At 36.7% G+C, this 19,405-nt stretch overlaps 1 protein-coding gene and 1 pseudogene across 3 annotated transcripts in view; one reads left to right on the forward strand and one right to left on the reverse strand.

The window, feature by feature from the left end:
- Positions 1-19,405, reverse strand: part of RSPO3 (R-spondin 3) — an 89,360-nt gene that overhangs the window by 36,510 nt on the left and 33,445 nt on the right. For all 3 annotated transcript variants that reach the window (XM_036085432.2, XM_036085433.2, XM_036085434.2), the window contains exons 3-4: positions 17,950-18,096; positions 12,431-12,628 (exon numbers count right to left, since the gene is read on the reverse strand). In XM_036085432.2, the coding sequence (XP_035941325.1) occupies positions 12,431-12,628; positions 17,950-18,096 (345 nt within the window). The remainder of the gene's footprint in view (positions 1-12,430; positions 12,629-17,949; positions 18,097-19,405) is intronic.
- LOC118531459 (U2 spliceosomal RNA) lies at positions 15,733-15,955 on the forward strand (annotated as a pseudogene).

Raw genomic sequence — 19,405 nt, forward strand, 5'->3', positions numbered from 1 at the left:
ATCAAAAAGAAAAGAAAAACGACCCAAATAAATAAAATCATGAATGAAAGAGGAGAGATCACAACCAACACCAAAGAAATACAAACAATTATAAGAACATATTATGAGCAACTATATGCCAACAAATTAGACAATCTGGAAGAAATCGATGCATTCCTAAAGAAATATAAACTACCAAGACTGAACCAGGAAGAAATAGAAAACCTAAACAGACCCATAACCACTAAGGAAATTAAAGCAGTAATCAAAAATCTCCCAACAAACAAGAGCCCAGGGCCAGATGGCTTCCCGGGGGAATTCTACCAAACATTTAAAGAAGAATTAATACTTATTCTTCTGAAACTGTTCCAAAAAATAGAAACGGAAGGAAAACTTCCAAACTCATTTTGTGAGGCCAGCATTACCTTGATCCCAAAATCAGACAAAGACCCCATCAAAAAGGAGAATTACAGACCAATATCCCTGATGAACATGGATGCAAAAATTCTTACCAAAATACTAGCCAATAGGTCCCAACAGTACATTAAAAGGATTATTCACCACGACCAAGTGGGATTTATTCCTGGGCTGCAAGGTTGGTTCAACATCCACAAATCAATCAATGTGATACAATACATTAATAAAAGAAAGAACAAGAACCGTATGATCCTCTCAATAGATGCAGAAAAAGCGTTTGACAAAGTACAGGATCTTTTCTTGATTAAAACTCTTCAGAGTATAGGGATAGAGAGTACATTTCAGGGAAATACAAATCAAAACCTCAATGAGATACCACCTCGCACCAGTCAGAATGGCAAAAATTAGTAAGTCAGGAAATGACAGATGTTGGCGAGGATGCGGAGAAAGGGGAACCCTCCTACACTGTTACTGGGAATGCATGCTGGTGCAGCCACTATGGAAAACAGTATGGAGGTTCCTCAAAAAATTGAAAATAGAGCTACCCTACGACCCAGCAATTGCACTACTGGGTATTTACCCAAAGATATAAATGTAGTGATCCAAAGGGGTATGTGCACCCTAATGTTTATAGCAGCAATGTCCACAATAGCCAAACTATGGAAAGAGCCTAGATGTCCATCAACAGATGAATGGATAAAGAAGATGTGGTATATATTTATACAATGGAATATTATGCAGCCATCAAAAATGAAATCTTGCCATTTGCAATGACGTGGATGGAACTAGAGGGTATTATGCTAAGCGAAATAAGTCAATCAGAGAAAGGCAAGTGTCATATGATCTCACTGATATGAGGAATTTAAGAAACAAGAGAGAGGAACATAGGGGAAGGGAGGAAAAAATGAAACAAGATGAAACCAGAGAGGGAGACAAACCATAAGAGACTCAATCTCAGGAAACAAACTGAGGGTTGCTGGAGTGGTGGGGGGTGGGAAGGATGGGGTGGCTTGGTGATAGACAGTGGGGAGGGTATGTGCTATGGTAAGTGCTGTGAACTGTGTAAGACTGATGAATCACAGACCTGTACCTCTGAAACAAATAATACAATATATGTTAAAAAAAAAAAAAAGAAGAAGATAGTAGGAAGGGAAAAATGAAGGGGGGGGGAATCGGAGGGGAGGACGAACCATGGGAGACTATGTACTCTAAGAAACAAACTGATGGTTTTAGGGGGGAGGGGGATGGGGGGACGGGTTAGCCCGGTGATGGGTATTAGGGAGGGCACGTATTGCGTGGAGCACTGGGTGTTATATGCAAACAATGAATCATGGAACACTACATCAAAAACTAATGATGTAATGTATGGTGACTAACATAATAAAATAAAATAAAATAAATGAATAAAACATAAAGCTTTTTGAAAGAAAAAAATATAAAAAAAATAAAAATTATACCTCACCCTATTTGGGGTCTGGTTTGACAGTAATGTATAAAGATTAAACCATTTGAATGGTGAATTTCCATTCATGATGCTAAACATGATATGGTTCTAATGTAAACAAGTTTGAGAATGTTTCTGTTTCAGTGATGTCACAGAATTTGATTGTAATCTGGTTATATTTGCCTGATCACACCTCTTGGGAGGCCTGAGTCCTTTCTGCAAGGCTACAACAATCTACAAAGTTAGTGTAACGCTTCCATGAAGCAGTTGCTGGAGTAGGTAAAAAGAGGACAAGATAATGATCTAGGGAAAGAATAATTCTTTTGTGCCTTCAAATGTTGGGTGTCTTCTCTGCCAAAGAGGTTTCAGCAACACCAGCAGTTTCAAGGAGTGGCTGTATTAGGGAGGTGGGAGGGAGGACAGAAGCATGAAAGGAGGAAGTGTCTTTTTGCTGGAGAAATGTTTACTTTGTAATTAGCAAAGGACAAGAAAGCTCTTTTGGAAACTATACTTGGGGGTCCAGAATTTAAATTTATGCTGATGCTCTCTGAGTCTCTCTCTAGGGAACCCTCCTAATTGGCAGGGATTTCAGCTGGCTAGAACAGGCTGCAAACGAAGCCAAGGTCTTAGGGTCGTTTCTCCAAGGGGCCCGTTAACTCCGCTCTGTTCCACGGCCACAATCTGTATCTTTAACCCTACTTAGCCATCTTACAAACACATATTAGCACATCAACATGGTGGTCACGGAAGAAAGACATATATTCTCCTTGAAACCAAAACAAAAGTAGGCAGAGATATTTCATTTTTGCCAGCATAAATGAATGTCTTTGTGACTGTCTTAGTGAACTACAATTAAGACTGCAGTTACTGATGGAGCAAATCGCAAAGGTGAAAACAACACAGTTAAATGCTACAAGTGAGCTGATAATTGGTGGTTACTACCTTGTGGAATGACATATCATGATGCCAACAGCTAGAAGAAGAGATCCGTGGGGGGAGGGGCTTTTGCCTTTCTTGTTCATTGCTATATCCTCAGCCTAGCCCGTAGCTGGTACTTTAGTAAATGTTTGTTGAGTGTATGAAGGCACCGTGGCCTGGACTTTTACTTATTCTTCCTATTCTTCCCATTACAAACTGGAAAGTACAATAGAAACATTGTAGACACAGAAACAGAAATACAACATCTCCTGTACTAACCACTGAGTGTATTTTTACAAGGGAAGAGATAGTACCTTAGATAGTAAAAAAATATATATATATATATATTGAATGAATGAACAATCACATTCACCTAATTGCAAACCAGAGAAAGACCTTAGGGTAAACAGCAAAAATTGTTGTGGCTCTCCAATCATCCCTGTGTATGCACACCGCCTTACAACTCTGCAGCTTCTCCCACCAAAAGGTGAAATCTATTTCTTCAACTCTTGAATCAGGGCTGGCCTTATAACTTGCATAGGCTAAAAGAATTTGGTGAAAGTGAAATTGTGCCTGTTCTGAGCCTCGCCTCAAAAGGAATTCCTTCTACTCTCCCTCTTGGATCCCTGTAGATCCCCTAGCCACATCATTGATGATAGAGACCTAGCACAATTTCCTCAGTCCTCTAACCAGCCATGAAGGTGCCCAACCAGAACTGCACAGTGAATCTCAGTCTGAACTGCCCACTCACATTTGTTGTTAAATAGACAGTTGTTGTTTTAAGCTTCTATGTTTTGGGGTTAATTTGTTATGTAGCAAAAGCTAACTGAAACAACTTTACCCTCGTGCACAGGATCTAAACAATGGCAAGATCATTGCTTGCTTAGGGATTGAAGAATGCTTTGTATAGTACAGCTACTACTCAATTCAATAAACCGACCAGTATGTGCTATGTTACACATACCAATGGGTTAAAAAGCATTTGTTATTTATAAACATCACAAAAAAGAAGTCTCAGAAAATACAGGCATTTGCAAGGATAATTTATTATAAAGACGTCTTTAGAATAGGGATGCTGAGGTACACACCAATACAGCAGAGAAGCCTAAAAATGATTCTATCACCATAGCAAGGAAGGGACCGCACAGACAGTGCTAACACTTAAGTATTTCCCCCATAAATACATCCACATGAATTTGACCACCATGGATAATGTCTCAAATATCTTAGATAGCCTACAAAAATGGAATGATATAAACTTGGCATTCATTATAAAGAGTTCATAACTTCTGGTTGAATGATAAAAATGGTATAGTGCCTAGGATTGCCAGGCATGAAATAAAAGGCTTCTCATTTTCTGCAGAGATTTTCCTTTAACACTGAGAATTTTAAGAACATACAATGGAATTATAAAATGTGTTAGAGGCATGAAACCTAGTAACTGTCATTTCATTTTTTTTTTTTCAACCTCTATCTAGGTGCTGGCTGTAATCCTTCTGCTTCATTATTACAGAAGGGAGTAAACTGTGCATATAAAGGATCATGGCATGGTCTTCAAACCACAAACCTGGGCAGCAAAGAATCCTCACAAAGATCCTGCCATTGTAATGTCAATGTCAGAAAAAAACAGTGAAAAAGGTTGGGGCCTGTACCGCAGCTGTAACTTTCTTTTATCTGGATGGATAACAAATTCTGACACTTATCCATTGAGTTTGCAAACTGAGTTGATGCTTCAAGGATTCAATGGGAGTTGGTGGGAAAGAAAAAGGAATAAAAGTTAAGTAATACAGCTAAGAAGAAGGAAACATAATCAAATGAATTAAGGGAAGAGGCCATGAGTGACCATGACTGAAAAGGATCTGAAGATGAACTATGAATTTATGGGGGTCATGAGAGATTAATAGTAGTGCCTACATTCTTCAAAAACAGTAGACACCCGTACTATTTTTAAAAGCCTAACCTGAAAATAGGTTGAGGTATATGCGAACTGAATCTTTCAATCAGTAACAACCACACTCTGGAGCTGGTTCTAGTACTTAACAAAATTCAGAGAGATAAAATTTTGAAATATTAGGTTGAGCCATATGAAATTGCTAATATTTGGCCCCATTTATGACCTAGAAAAGTGGCAATTTCATATGGTTCAACCTAATAGATAGGAGAGGGTTTGAAACAAGAGATGGCTATGTCCACATAATTAGTTTTGGTGAAAAGAAAGGTAAGTAGTGATTAAACAACTGCCCAAGCTTCTCCATTGAGGACATTAAATGTTATACGCAAACAATGAATCATGTAACACTACATCAAAAACTAATGATGTAATGTATGGTGATTAACATAACATAATAAAATAAAATTTAAAAAAAGAAAAATTTGGCTTAGCTTTTAAGAGGAGGTATATACATTTATACTAATAAACATCTCTCTGAGAGTGAAGGGTGTTAATTACTGCAATAGACTACCTTTCTTGGAAGTTTTAAATATACCTGAATATTTTTGTGCTGCAATATTTTAAATTAAACTATTAATTTTTAACAAAGTTGATTATTCCCTTTATATTGGGGAGGAAGATTTCCCTCTTTGTTCTACCATCTTGTCCTTCTTACCAAGGATTCACACCTTTTGAGGGTTTTCATTGGTGGCAACTGGCCTGCCCCAGAATTTGAACAAACAACCCATTTCAGTAGGGGCTGGGTTGGCCCCAGCAAGGGATAACAGAGAGATACTGTTGAGTTTATCTCAGGGTTTCTCATGCTTGCACTATTAGCAGATAGTTTTTGTTGTATGCACCTGTCCTGTGCAGTGTAGTATATTTAGCAGAATACACCCTCCTCTATCTATATGTCTGTAGTATTTCCCTCCCCCAAGTTGTGATAATCAGAAATGTCCCCTGGGCAGCAAGATCACACCTGGTTGAGAACAACCATCTCTAATGTCATTATTATTTCTGCTCTGTATTTTCTCAAATTTTCTCTGACCTATCTCAAAGGGCTGGTCTATTAATTGGGTGTAGGGAAAGATCAGAAAGCTCCCATCCTCCAGTACTTACACAGGATGAGTGTCTATAGGCCAGCTGGTCTTCCTCCATGAGGTGAAGGTGGGGAGAGGACATCTAAATACTCTAGCCAACTGGCATACTACAAATTTGAGCTAATGAGTCCATCTATTTGGATTTTGATGAACTGTTCTGGGAATCTTTGCTAAATGTCTTATTTTGAATTTGAATGAATATTTAATATAAATCCTTCCTGTAGAAAACTGGACTGTTCTTTACTGGAATAGTTGTTATAAAGATTTTAAGAAGTAAACTAAAAGAGAAGCAAGTCTAGGAACAAAGCAGACTCATCATTTTTTTATTTGCTTGATTTTTAAAAACTGATTTTGCTGTAATTTTAAATAGAGTGCTCATGATAAACATAATGCATATCTATAATACTGGTATTTGAAGAAATGATTAATAGTGATTATAAATTAACAGATAACACTTTCCTTTATGTGAAACCAAGATGACTTTTACAACTTTGCTTTTAATTTGGGTTGGGCACATAAGGCGACCTATAATATAGTCCAGTAATGCAATAATTCCCATACTTATCTCTTCCCTGGAAATATCTCTGGACATTTTATTTACAAGCATACCTCATTTTATTGCACTTTGCCTTATTGTGATTCACAGATAGTGTGTTTTTTCTTTTCTTTCTTTCTTTTTTTTTTTTTTACAAATTGAAGGTTTGTGGCAACCCTGCATCCAACAAGTCTACTGACACCATTTTCCCAAGAACATTTGCTCACTTTGTGCCTCTCTATCATATTTATCCCTTCAATATTTCAAATGTTGTCATTATTATTGTGTTTGTTATGGAGATTTGTGATCAGTGATCTTTGAGGTTACTACTGTAATTGTTTTGGGGCACCACAACCACACCCACACAAGATGGTGAACTTAATCGATAAATGTGTGTGTTCTCACTGCCATAGACTACTTTTCTTGGAAGTTTTAAATATACCTGAATATTTTTGTGCTGCAATATTTTAAATTAAACTATTAATTTTTAATAAAGTTGATTATTCCCTTTATATTGGGGAGGAAGATTTCCCTCTTTGTTCTACCATCTTGTCCTTCTTACCAAGGATTCACACCTTTTGAGGGTTTTCATTGGTGGCAACTGGTCTGCCCCAGAATTTGAACAAACAACCCATTTCAGTAGGGGCTGGGTTGGCAATATTTGCTTTATCATGTCCACTGGCTGGTTGTTCCCCCATCTCTCTCTCTTCTTGGGCCTCTGTATACCCTGAGATACAACAGTATTGAAATTAGGCCAATCAATAGCCCTACAATGGCCTCTAAGCGTTCAGGTGAAAGGAAGAGTCGCACATCTCTCACTTTAAATAAAAAACCAGATATGATTAAGCTTAGTGAGGAAAGCATTTTGAAAGCCGAGATACACTGAAAGCTAGGCTTCTTGTGCCAGTTAGCCAAATTGTGAATGCAAAGGAAAAATTCTTGTTGGACATTAAAAGTACTACTTCACTGAACAAATGCATAATAAGAAAGCAAAACAGCCTTATTGCCGTTATAGAGAAAGTTTTATTGGTCTGGATACAAAAACCAAAACAGCCCCAACATTCCCTAAAGCCAAAGCCTAACCTAGAGCGAGACCCTACCTTTATTCAGTTCTATGAAGGCTGAGAGAAGTGAAGAAGCTGCAGAAGAAAAGTTTGAAGCTCGCAGAGGTTAGTTCACGAGGTTTACGGAAAGAAGCCATCTCTTAACATAAGAGTGAAAGGTGAAGAAGCAGGGGCTGATGTAGAAGCTGCAGCAAGTTCTCCAGAAGATCTGGCTAAGATCAGTAAGGAAGGTAACTACACTAAACCACAGATTTTCAATGCAGACCAAACAGCCTTATATTGGAGGATGGCGGCATAGAGCTTTCATAGCTAGAGATGAGAAGTGAAACCTGAAAATGTGACTGAATTGTTGCAATCTCATGATCAAACTTGAATGGATGAGTTGCTTCTTATGGATGATCAAAGAAAGTGGTGTTCTGAGAGGGACTCTACTTCTGATGAAGATGTTTGAAGATTATTGACATGACAGCAAAGGATTTAGATTAAGTTTATTATATAAACTTAGTTGATAAAACAGCAGCAGGGTTTGAGAGGATTGACTCCAATTTTGAAGGAACTCTAATGTGGGTAAAATGTTATCAAACAGCACTGCAAGCTACAGAGAAATCATTTGTGAAAGGAAGAGTCAATCGATGTGGCAAACTTCATTTTTGTCTTATTTTAAGAAATTGCCACAACTGCCCCAGCCTTCAGCAACCACCACCCTGCTCAGTAAGCTACCCATCAACATCAAGGCAAGACCCTTCACCAGCAAAAAGATAAGAACTGGCTCATGATGATTCATTAGCATTTTTTTAGCAATGAAGTAAGTATTTTAAAATTAAGGTATGTACATTATTTTTTCAGACATAATGCTGTTGCACACTTAATAGTCTACAGTATAGTGTAAACATAACTTGTACATGTCTGGGAAAGCAAAAAATTAATTTGACTCATTTTATTGCAATATTTGCTTTATCATGGAGGTCTGGAACCAAACCCACAGTTTCTCTGAGATATGCCTGTCTTTATATTCTAATGGTTCCTTTTCTCTTTCTGCTTGGAGGGATGCTATTTCTTCTTTAATCAAGAAAGTAGACCCTGCCCCATTTCTTCCATGACTCTGCTCTTCTTTCTCTTTTCTATCCCAAGATCATGCACTACATGTAATTAATTAGTATCTTCTTAATGCAATTGCTAAAGAACAAAATTTCTTTCATTCTTTGTGAAATTCCTCAAAACCCAATATCTATAGGAAATTCTCTTCAGTTAAAGAAATGTACAAATGATGAGAAATATGTTTAGTGGTCCTCCTTTCTCTGACACCTCCATACCTCTACACACATAGCATCACCCTTTTGCATCAAATACAGGCACATATATATTTCCTTGTCCCATTTCACATCCCTTTATCTAAGATGGTGAGGTCCAGTATATCAAAAGAGTCAATAAATATAAGCTGACAATTGTTGAACATGCATTTTTTTCTCCTTGTTTACTTCCATTTCAACATTGTTTTAATGCACATGTGAGACTACTCTATATGTTAGCCTTTACACTCTCTTAAAATATATGTTATATACTGGACATTTCAGATACATAGTTCCACTGAGATAGACTCAAGTTAGAAAATATTGCAATGGTACTAATTTCTTATTAAAGCTGGTAATTGAGGGAGCAGTTAAGACTGATTAAAAGGTAAGGGAAAAAATTCTAGAAGATGCAAACAAATAGTACATCAGATAAAAATTTAGGGGGCTACAAAAATTACATTTATATCCTCATATTCATTTACTGTATTCTAAACATGAGAAGGATGTTAGTAAAAAAAAGTGTGTGTATAAGATTTTGCAACCAATTTTTTCAACATATATATTAAAATACATCTCACAACTTGAAGAATTCATTCTGTTACTAAAAGCTACTTCCTTCAATTCAGCTTCTTCTTTGTGTACATTTTGGAAAGTCATTTCTGGATCTTATCATTCTTCCCTAGAGACCCTGCTTTTGGCAATTACAACACAGCAGAAAAAAATCCTGAACACATGCTCCATACCTTTTCCAAATATGAGTTATCTACCTCTGTCTATTGTGAGCCTCTTAGACAGGGATGATATACTAAAGTTTAAATTCAAGATTTTCAGGCTAAATTTTATTTTAAAAACTTAATCTTTTAGCTTACTCATCTAGAAATGCTGAAACAATGAACCTAAAAGATCTTATTTTATTATAAGCATTTAGGAGCAACTTGGGTAACAGCTATTCTAGTGGTAGGAAAAATCAAGCCTTTATCACTTTATTGTATTATCTTCATATATCTTAATAAATATTTATAAATATTTATAATATATATCTCAGAATCTAAATGAGAAGACTCCAAGTAACATTATTATTTTCATGTGATGTTTGATATGGTGGCCTGTCCAGAGTTCATTATTACTTTTCTGTTTGGTTTCTTTGTGTTCAAATAGAAAGTTTGGTAAGTTATCATCAAGAGAAGTTAAGAAAAATATCAAGTTAGAGAAGTAAGAAATGAAGGGAGGACTGGTTTCCCTCTTATGTTAAATTTCTGGGCCACTTGAGAAAAATTTTTTGAGACATATACAAAGATGCATAAAGATTAAACAAAAGTGGAACTAAATCTGGAATTATAAATGTGATCTACCTAAATTTTTTTAGTTGGATGAAGTTCTCTTAGTAAATGTAAAATGTCACTATATCCTATTCAGAGAGAAAAAAAAAAAAAAGACCAGAAGAAACTTTTAAGTCAAGCTTATGTCACAGGTTATTATTTTAAACTTCTTGTGGCATTATTTATTTTATCTATAGCTGGTTTTAAAAACTGACATTTTCAATGTTACTATTTAAGTCAAGTCCTAGCAAAATATATTAGAAGACCACATTCTCAAATGAAAAACTAGTATCATAATTTAATTTTTCTATTGGATAAGGTTTTCTTCACTTACATTTTTAAAGTCAAGTATACTGAATACTGATTAGTAATGTAGAATCTTTGTGAAAGAATAATATGAACAAGGGCCACCTGTAAGTCATTAAATTTCAAGAAAATGTAGCAAATATAAGTAAATGTACAGCTATGGGAGTTTACCAACAAGTCGAGTGATGAAATATTGGATTTCCAAATCCAACTTTTAAAATTTAAGATGTTTTAAATTAATTGGTAACAAATGCCAGAAAGACCTTTTTCACTAGCCAACTTTCATTCCTTAAACCTAATTTTAATCAAAACCTCTTACAAATTTACAAAAGCTTGAAGTTCCCTTTAAAATCATCCATGTCTTCAAAATTTTATCACATTAACTATTTGATTACTAATAGCATCAGTAGGCTGGATACATTCTGATAATGGCCAATTCTTTTGGTATAGTGAAAGATATTTTGCAAAGTACCAGTGATCCAAGTTCTTTCTTAAATGATCAATGTTCGAGTTTGCACAACACTCTCCTCTCTGTTCCCTGAATTTTGTTCATGTATCTATAATCTTCCTTTTGTATATGATATTGTGATCGTCTATTTAAAAATCTCAACCATCCACTGGATCCTGATTATGCCTTCAGGATAGGGAGAGTACCCTATTCAGTTGTGAATCCCCAAGACTTAGCACTGTGTGTGGCCACAAAGTAAAAATTCAATAAAACCATGTTGAATGAATGAATGAATGAATGAATGAAATAAAGCAAAGGAAGTTCAACTACAGAGGCAGCCAAACTCCTTTCAAGCTGCAATTCATTGAGAGGATCATTTATTGGCTCAAGAGAACTACCAATAGGTACATAAAGCTACATAACTATCTTTGTAGGCAGTGGAATGGAGGACATTAGTGAGAAAGATGGAAGATTATATTTTAAAGGACCACAACTGCAGATCTTCTAAATTGAAGCTTAATTACCCTAAAACATTATATTAAATGGTATATTTCTTCTTGGCAATCAAAAGACTTCAGAACAAGCTCTAACACAGAGTTATTATTATTTTTTTAAAGATTTTACTTATTTGAGAGACAGAGAGAGCACAAGCGGGGGGAGCAGCAGAGGCAGAGGGAGAAGCAGGCTTCCCATGGAGCAGGGAGCCCAATGTGGGGCTCGATCCCAGGACCCCAGGATCATGACCTGAGCTGAATGCAGATGCTTAACTGACTGAGCCACCCAGGTGCCCCTCTAACACAGAGTTATTTACTATTGATCTAATAGGTTCTATAATCTGGTTTATAAAGTTAGTGTAACATGAAAATAATCTGGGGATCAAATGTCATTAATGCTTGTATTATATATGTAATATATAGCCTTGGTGATTTATTTCAAATGTAAAGTCAGAATTAGAAACATATATTGGGGCGCCTGGGTGACTCAGTCAGTTAAGTGTCCAACTCTTGGTTTCAGCTCAGGTCATGATCTCGTGGTGATGGGATCAAGCCCTGCATTGGGCTCTGTGCTCAGCAGGGAGTCTGCTTCAGATTCTCTCCCCCTCTCCCTCCCACTAATTCTCTCTCTCAAATAAATAAGTACATCTATAAAAAAATACTGTAGAAACATATATCCATTTAAATATTTTAAAAATGCTATGTAACCTTTAAAATATCTTTAGCTACAAAAGCTTACAAACTAATTGTACTACTTAGATTTGTAGGCAGTGGAAAAAAGAAGTAAGTTTATGGCTGGTGTCTCTTCACTATGGTCTTGTACCAAATGGTATGAGACCTTGCGTTTATGAAGCTTCTCAAAAGTTTTTTAGGTACTAAGAAGGATGATAAGAAAGATAATGACCCAAAAGACAAATATAGGCCTAAAAAAATCTATAACGCATCCCTTTTCATCATGATCTAATTAACACACATCTATAGTAGTTTATAGTTTTGATATCAGACTCTATTTTTAAAAATTGCACATCTATATTCTGTAATTTACAGCCAACATATGCTTTGGTTGGTATACATTTTGGGGTTTTAGACACAAGCAATAGCATTAAATGTTTCCTAAGAAATAAGTGAAATTTGCTTCAAATTCTGAGACTTCAAATAAGCACATTTTGCTAGTATGATTGTACCTCGTTCTCCTTTCTGACACTTCTTTCTTTGCACTGTACACTTTCTTGTCTCAGTGGTGGGGGGACACAGGTTACCCTTTGCTGATGGATGCTGTGTTATTTCTCGGACCCGTGTTTCAGTCCCTCTTTTGAAACCACATGTTTTTCCTTTCTTCATGCATGGACTCCAAGGACTCCATTCACTTGCCTCACAGTGCACTGAAACAGAACAGCAGAAGCAGGCTCAGCAGGCTCACAGATACTTTCACAATTGTTCAATAAACAAAAAGGTTTGCTTCTATGAATACTTGCTCAAATTCTGAGAAATCCTGTAGAACAAACTTGGGCAAGATGACTTAAAGAAAATGAAGAGAAAGGGAAAGGCAGGAATATAATGTTTTCATGTTTTTAGTGCTCATAATGTCAGGTAAACTCATTCTTGCATTAGGTTTACTTTTCACTGTAGATTTATAAAGCCAGGCACTAATATAATTACTCACAATTGACCAATGTTTCATAATTCCTAGAGCACTGCTACAATTATTGATTGATCCTGACCATAACTTGATAGACTAGTCATTATTATGTGCTACAGATCTGCTTCTCAAACTTCAGTGTGCAACAGAATCACCTGGAGGGCTTGCTGAGGCACAGACTGCTGGATCCCACCCCTAGAGTTTCTGATTCAGTTGTCTGGGATGGGGCCTGAGAATTTTCATTTCTAACAATACATGTGGTGCTGATTTGCAGGTCCAAAGAACACACTTTGAGAACTTCAGTGCTAGAGAATGGTTAAGCAAAAAAGGCATCCAGGTTGTTGGCCTGGATTCACTGTCTTTCATGTGCAGTTGAATACTTAAATATTATCATTTATTAACAGGTATGGTTCAGGCATAGCAGCATCTATTTTAAGTGGATTCTGGGTCAACTTCAGCTGATAAACTGCTTCTAGAATTAACTTGAAGGAGTGATTTCTAAGATGAAAGGATTAATTTTTCTGAAGCTTCTGTAGATTTTTTTCCCCCTTTTTCTGTATGTTTTAATCTCTTCTTTTCAATCATGGCTTTCCAGAGTCTTGTAACAGATTTCTGCACTTCTTCTTCTTTTTTAAAAATATTTTATTTATTTATTTGACAGAGAGAGAGACAGTGAAAGAGGGAACACAAGCAGGGGGAGTGGGAGAAGGAGAAACAGGCTTCCCGCTGAGCAGGGAGCCCAATCCCAGGACCCAGGACGACTGAGCCACCCAGGCGCCCCAGATTTCTGCACTTCTAACAAAAATAAGTATCTGCAAGATACTATCATTCTATTTATGTTCATACAACTTCCTAATTTGCAATAACTGAAACAGCTTGCAGCAATAATTCTTTAGATGATATAGGATTCTTTCCACAAAACATGTTTCCATTAACCTTTCTTGCTGCCTTCTGATTTAAAGGATCCTTATTTTAGAGCAGAATTCTGTCTTTCATGCAACCCCAAAAAATATAACCTAAATGTTTTAGAAACTTAAATTCTTTTGCCATACATTTTTTCACATGCTTTTATAGTTACCATCAGGTATCTGAAGGTAACACAGAGTTAAATGTAAATGACTAAATAAGTGAATTTAAGTTTCTGTGAACTTAAATGAACTTTACTGAACCACTCTTAAGCTAGTTTTCATGTTCAGTTATAACATAATGATTTTAGTCAAAGAATAGAGCAACAGGGGTGCCTGGGTGGCTCAGTCAGTTAAGCGTCTGCCTTTGGCTCAGGTCCATGATCCCAGAGTCCTGGGATCAAGCCCGACATCGGGCTCCCTGCTCAGCGGGGAGTCTGCTTCTCCCTCTGCCCCTCACCCTGCTCTCATGCTCTCTCTCACACTCTCTCTCTCAAATAAATAAAATCTTTTTTAAAAAAAGAATAGAGCAACAAAGTCACTTAACGATATTATATCTTTTACCAATTAAGGACATATCTACCAACCTGATATTAATGATGCAAAAGCAGTGGATTTTTAACACAAACAAATAAAACCACCTCCAAGAAAGCAAATGGAAAAATAAAAATCAAAGTTTGTGAGCTGTCACTTTGTCTAGTATTCATTTATTGCCAGAACCAAGAGGACTAAATTAGAAAAAAAAAATTACATGATGTGAAAATGACCCGAATATTAGTGCTTTTTCACAATTGCAAAGGTGGTCTAGGCAAATGCGTATTTAGACTTCAGAAAAAAAGATTTTTAAAATTACAACTAGGAATCCTTAGTCAGATGATAAATGGTTCTAAAAATGAAATTCCTTTTTTTTTTTTTTAAGTAGGCTCCACAGTCAGCATGGAGCCCAACATGGGGCTTGAACTCACAACCCTGAGATCAAGACTTGGGCTATGATCAAGAGTTGGATGCTTAACTGACTGAGCCACCCAGGTGCCCCTAAAATAATGAAATTCTAATGACAGTCTTAGATAATTCCATTGAGGAAGAAGGAGGGAAAATATTCAAAACTTATGAGTTCAGATATTAAAAAGCTCTAATAAAAAGGGATAGTTAAAAAGCCTTGAGAGGAAGAGAATTTTTCCTAGAGAAATACCGTAGTATGAATCTATAATATTAGTTTCTAAAAATATTTCTGGAAAATTGGAAACTTTGGAAAACATGTAACGATAACAAAAAGGGTTATTTAAGTTACATTCAGATCATTAAATGAATGGTACAGAACTGGGACATCATTGGTTAGGAGGTAATTAAGAAAAAAATTACTCACTTTCTCTATTTCTTCTATTTTGTGTATTAAAAACAATATTAACACTGGAACTCTTTAACTATTCACTCATGAAGCAAGGGTCTCAAAAAAGTCATTAGCCTCCTGTCCCCCGAAGTGGTCACACTGTGGTAGTCTGGAATGCTCTAAGAGGGATTCTTGAATTGGGAGAAAAGCTGAACTGGATGTTTCACCAATAATGACCTTACAACACCATTATTCGTTTACTCTCATTTTTGTTGACCAGTTGCATGGTTCCATTGAGAACATAACAAGGGCACATTCCTGTTTACTCACTGTTTAAAGTTAGATATCTCCTTCTGTGAATACTTGAGTAAGGCCAACTCTCCAAGAGAAGAATAAGGATGACAAAAAGTGCAGAAAGGAAGCAAATATCTAGAGCATGAAGTAGTAGAACTATATTCTCCTATAAAATTGGGTTCAATGGACAATTTATGCCTAATTTGACAGCAAACCATGAGGAGTGGATACGTTGAGATGTAAGTCTTTCACCTTAGCTCTATATCAGGGTGGCATTTTCCCTGTTTATGAACCTTCCTCTTAATAATAATCTGGGTAATCGCTTCTCAACCTTTTGGCTAAGATCAAGTGTAGTATCTGTTCTTATTAGTTTAATCATAATCTGGGTAAGAAACAGGTCACACAATGTAGATTTCACAAAAAAATTCAGATTTTTAACTATATGAGGTCCAGTTCTGTAGATCTTTGGCTCATCTACTGAGTGTCAATGGGCTATATCCAGAGAATAGATTTCACATTCTTCAATATCTTCGGTGAGCACCAGAGAGCTAGAGTCAAGATACTAATAATAGCACTGACAATAACTCATACTGTGTCCTTGGAATCATTATTTCAAGTTCTTGGTCCTAGTTTCATATCTGTTAAAGGAATAAGCTTTAATGTTCCTTTGTGATAAGCAAGCAGGTCATCATTTCTCGTGAAATTCTGGGGCAAGCCCAGTCATGGCCTACCTACTGCTTGTTGGCTAGACAGCACATGATGGGAGGCATCCCTTATGGCAAGCAACAAGAGATAGCTCTGAACAAAAGTTGTGGATTTGCACTATTATCGGGTCCTAGGTCATTTATACCTAACTGTTCAATGAGCCAGATTCACTAAATAGCTTTTAGATTGCTAACCCCTATTCTTAAACATATAAATTTCTTAAATTTAATTGTGTTAAATCGTTTTTGTCTAAATAGTACTATAAATTACCAGTCAGCTTTACTAGTTAATCTAACAATGCCAGGTGCTAAATGCTCTCTATAATAGAAAAACATTAATACATTTAAGATAAACAGCCTTTCAAGGACTGAATGCTACACTTTCAACAACTAAGAAAATCTAAACATGCTCCCCTTTTCTTGGGTAGAGAAATACCACAAACTTTTTGCAACTTATCCGAATTTCTGTCTTTGAATACTCCACAGACCTGTTTCCTATTTCTTCCACAGTTTGGAACTTATTACCTTTAATCATCAGCCCTCAGGACTTACAAAGAGATGAACTTGAAGTGCTTTCTCATGTACGTTTTACTCTCTTTCTAAGTTGTTTCTCTGCGTCTTTATTGACTAGAGGAAAAAAAAAAAGACTAAACCAAAATGAACCATGAACTGTTTCATGCTTGCTGTTTTCCAGATGCTTCTGAAATTATCTTTAAAATATCATCTATTCGTTTCGTTCTCCTACAAAGTTTGTTTAAAATAAGTGTTTCTTGTGGACCTGAAACAGTTAAACCACCACTTTAGAGTATTACTCTAGCACTTTTGATTCTAATGGATCTATCTGCGGGGACCCCAGGGGAGTCCTGGAGATGATCTTGTACTGAATCAGGAGGACATTTGTGTGCCAATATCACTGCAGCATCAAAGGTTCTTGTAGCTCTTGCCCAGGGGATTCTGGGATTTAGTATGCTGTTTTCCCATTTGGTTTAGCATCTGCTCCCCAACTGTTCATCAAACTCATAGCTGTAGTAGCTGCGCAACATTTAAAAGAGGGAAAATAGAGCCTGACAGTGATCTGTTATTTAGACAAACAACTGGTCTGAGGGACCTCCCCTCCAGAAAATTCAGCCTGCATTTAATCAGACCCTGTGACTTGTGTCCTTCTGTCAGTTTGAGTGAGTCCCAAATCCTCTCCTTGTTTCTAAATACCTGTGCAAGCAGGACATTTCAGCAAAGCAGTGCGACAGAAAAAAGTCAGATTTTTAACTATATGAGGTCCAGTTCTGTAGATCTTTGGCTCATCTACTGAGTGTCAATGGGCTATATCCAGAGAATGCTTTCTCCCCTTGGAAAACAACATTGCTCACTGCTTGACATTAGACCTAGGTGTTTTGTGAAACTCTTGTCCTAATGTGGAAATTTATTTTAAGACCAAATATATACGTGTGTGTGTGTGTGTGTGTGTGTGTGTATATATCTCATATAATACATATGCAAGTATGTCTATAATAAATTACTGTAAGTAGAACTTCACTGTATCATAATGATACAAAATAAATATTTAACGATCAGAATAGCTGAAACAGTTACCAACAGTCTCTAAGAAATAATGGAGCACCCGTGGGGTGTTAAATTGTACTGTGATACATGCTGGGTAAGGCTGTGGGAACTCTGCTAAGATGGTATCTTTGTAAGGAAGGATGAAGAAAGCGTCTTGGAAATAGTCCCTCAGGTAGTTGTGAAATAGGACTTTAAGCAGCACTTCCATGGAGACTGAAATTATCATCTGAGGTGTTTCTCCTCCCCTGTAAATCTTAGAGATCCTTCTCACCAATACTGACGCACTCCATGGTATGGTTGTTGGCTTCCAACCCTTCTGGGCAATTGTCAAGGCACTTTCCAAGGTGTAAGTAAAATCCACTTTTACACTTTGTGCAGAAATTTTTGTTGAAACAGGTATCACAGTCAGCTTTGCATTCTGAAAGAGAAAAAAGGAAAGAAATATGCTTTCATTATCTTCACTTACCTATTGCTGGTCCAGGTCTGTACGCTTACATCACAGGTACATGTGACTTTGGTGTCAAACACATTTAGGATTCAAAATTAATTTGCCAGACCGAATTACGGATTCCTTCACAGTCATTTAGTTGATGTACATCAGCCATTGATTTCAAAATTATTGTACTGATAGCCCTATGAAAAGTTTTTGGCAATATGTCTACTGCCAAAAATGTTTATAAGAGCAAGTATCTATTTATATTAAATGACAGCAAAAAGTTTTTCACCAGAGCTTTAATGAAATATACTAGATATTGCTTTTCGGCTGTTTTGGGAGTCTATTCGTTCATTCAACAAATATCTGATTGTCCACGATGTGCCTAGTACTGTTCTAGATATTGCTTGACAGCAGCGCATACAAGAGATAAGGACTTCACAGAGCTTACATTTTAGGAGGGGTGACACAATAAACAATAACAACATTTGACCCTTACATGGTGATTACTATAAGTCAGATACTGCTGCAAGTATTTTGTAATATTAAGCCACTTAAGAGGTTTAAGTTGTGGAGGTTATTGTGAGGACAATCACCCAGGGAGGTAGCCCCTATTATAACTTCCATTTTACAGATAAGGAAACTGAGGCTCAGAAAGATTATGTAACTAGCCCAGGACCATAGAGCAGAGTGGTTTTGGAAACCAAGCAGTCTAGTTCCAGAGTGATAAGTGCTTTGGAAAGAGTAATGACGACAATAAAAGGTAGGAGAAAGATATGGCAAATGACCAATAAGGGGAGAAGGTTGACTGTTGTGAGTAAGCTGGCCATGGAATGCCCCCGGAGAAGGTGACATATGAACAGAATCTTGAATGAAAGAAAAGAGCCAACCAAGGAAAGATGCAGGCAAAGAGCTTTCTAAACTGGCAGAACAGTGAGTGTAGAACAGTAACTGCAAAGGCCTTGAGGTGGGAAGATCTTGCAAGAAGCCCAGTGAGGTCAGTGCAAAATGGCTGCAGTTCAGTCACAGGACAGGAGTTTGAGAGGAATTTAGATTCTGAAAGGTTACTGGGTCTCTGGTGGGGAGAGCAGACTTCCAGGGTCCAGAGGAGAGGAGATATGAGAGTGTTTTCAACATTTATTTCCAACAGATAGATAAATGTTTCATTTGCTATACTAGAATCCTTCTTGAAGCAAAAGTAGCTGAATTTATTCTTTAAGTCATTAAATACTTGGATGCTGTGATAGTAATGGGAACTCGGCTTATAGTACTTTTCTATAGGTTCCACGAGGAA

The sequence above is a fragment of the Halichoerus grypus genome, chromosome 9 (assembly GCF_964656455.1).
Source record: "Halichoerus grypus chromosome 9, mHalGry1.hap1.1, whole genome shotgun sequence".
Classification (NCBI taxonomy): Eukaryota; Metazoa; Chordata; class Mammalia; order Carnivora; family Phocidae; genus Halichoerus; species Halichoerus grypus.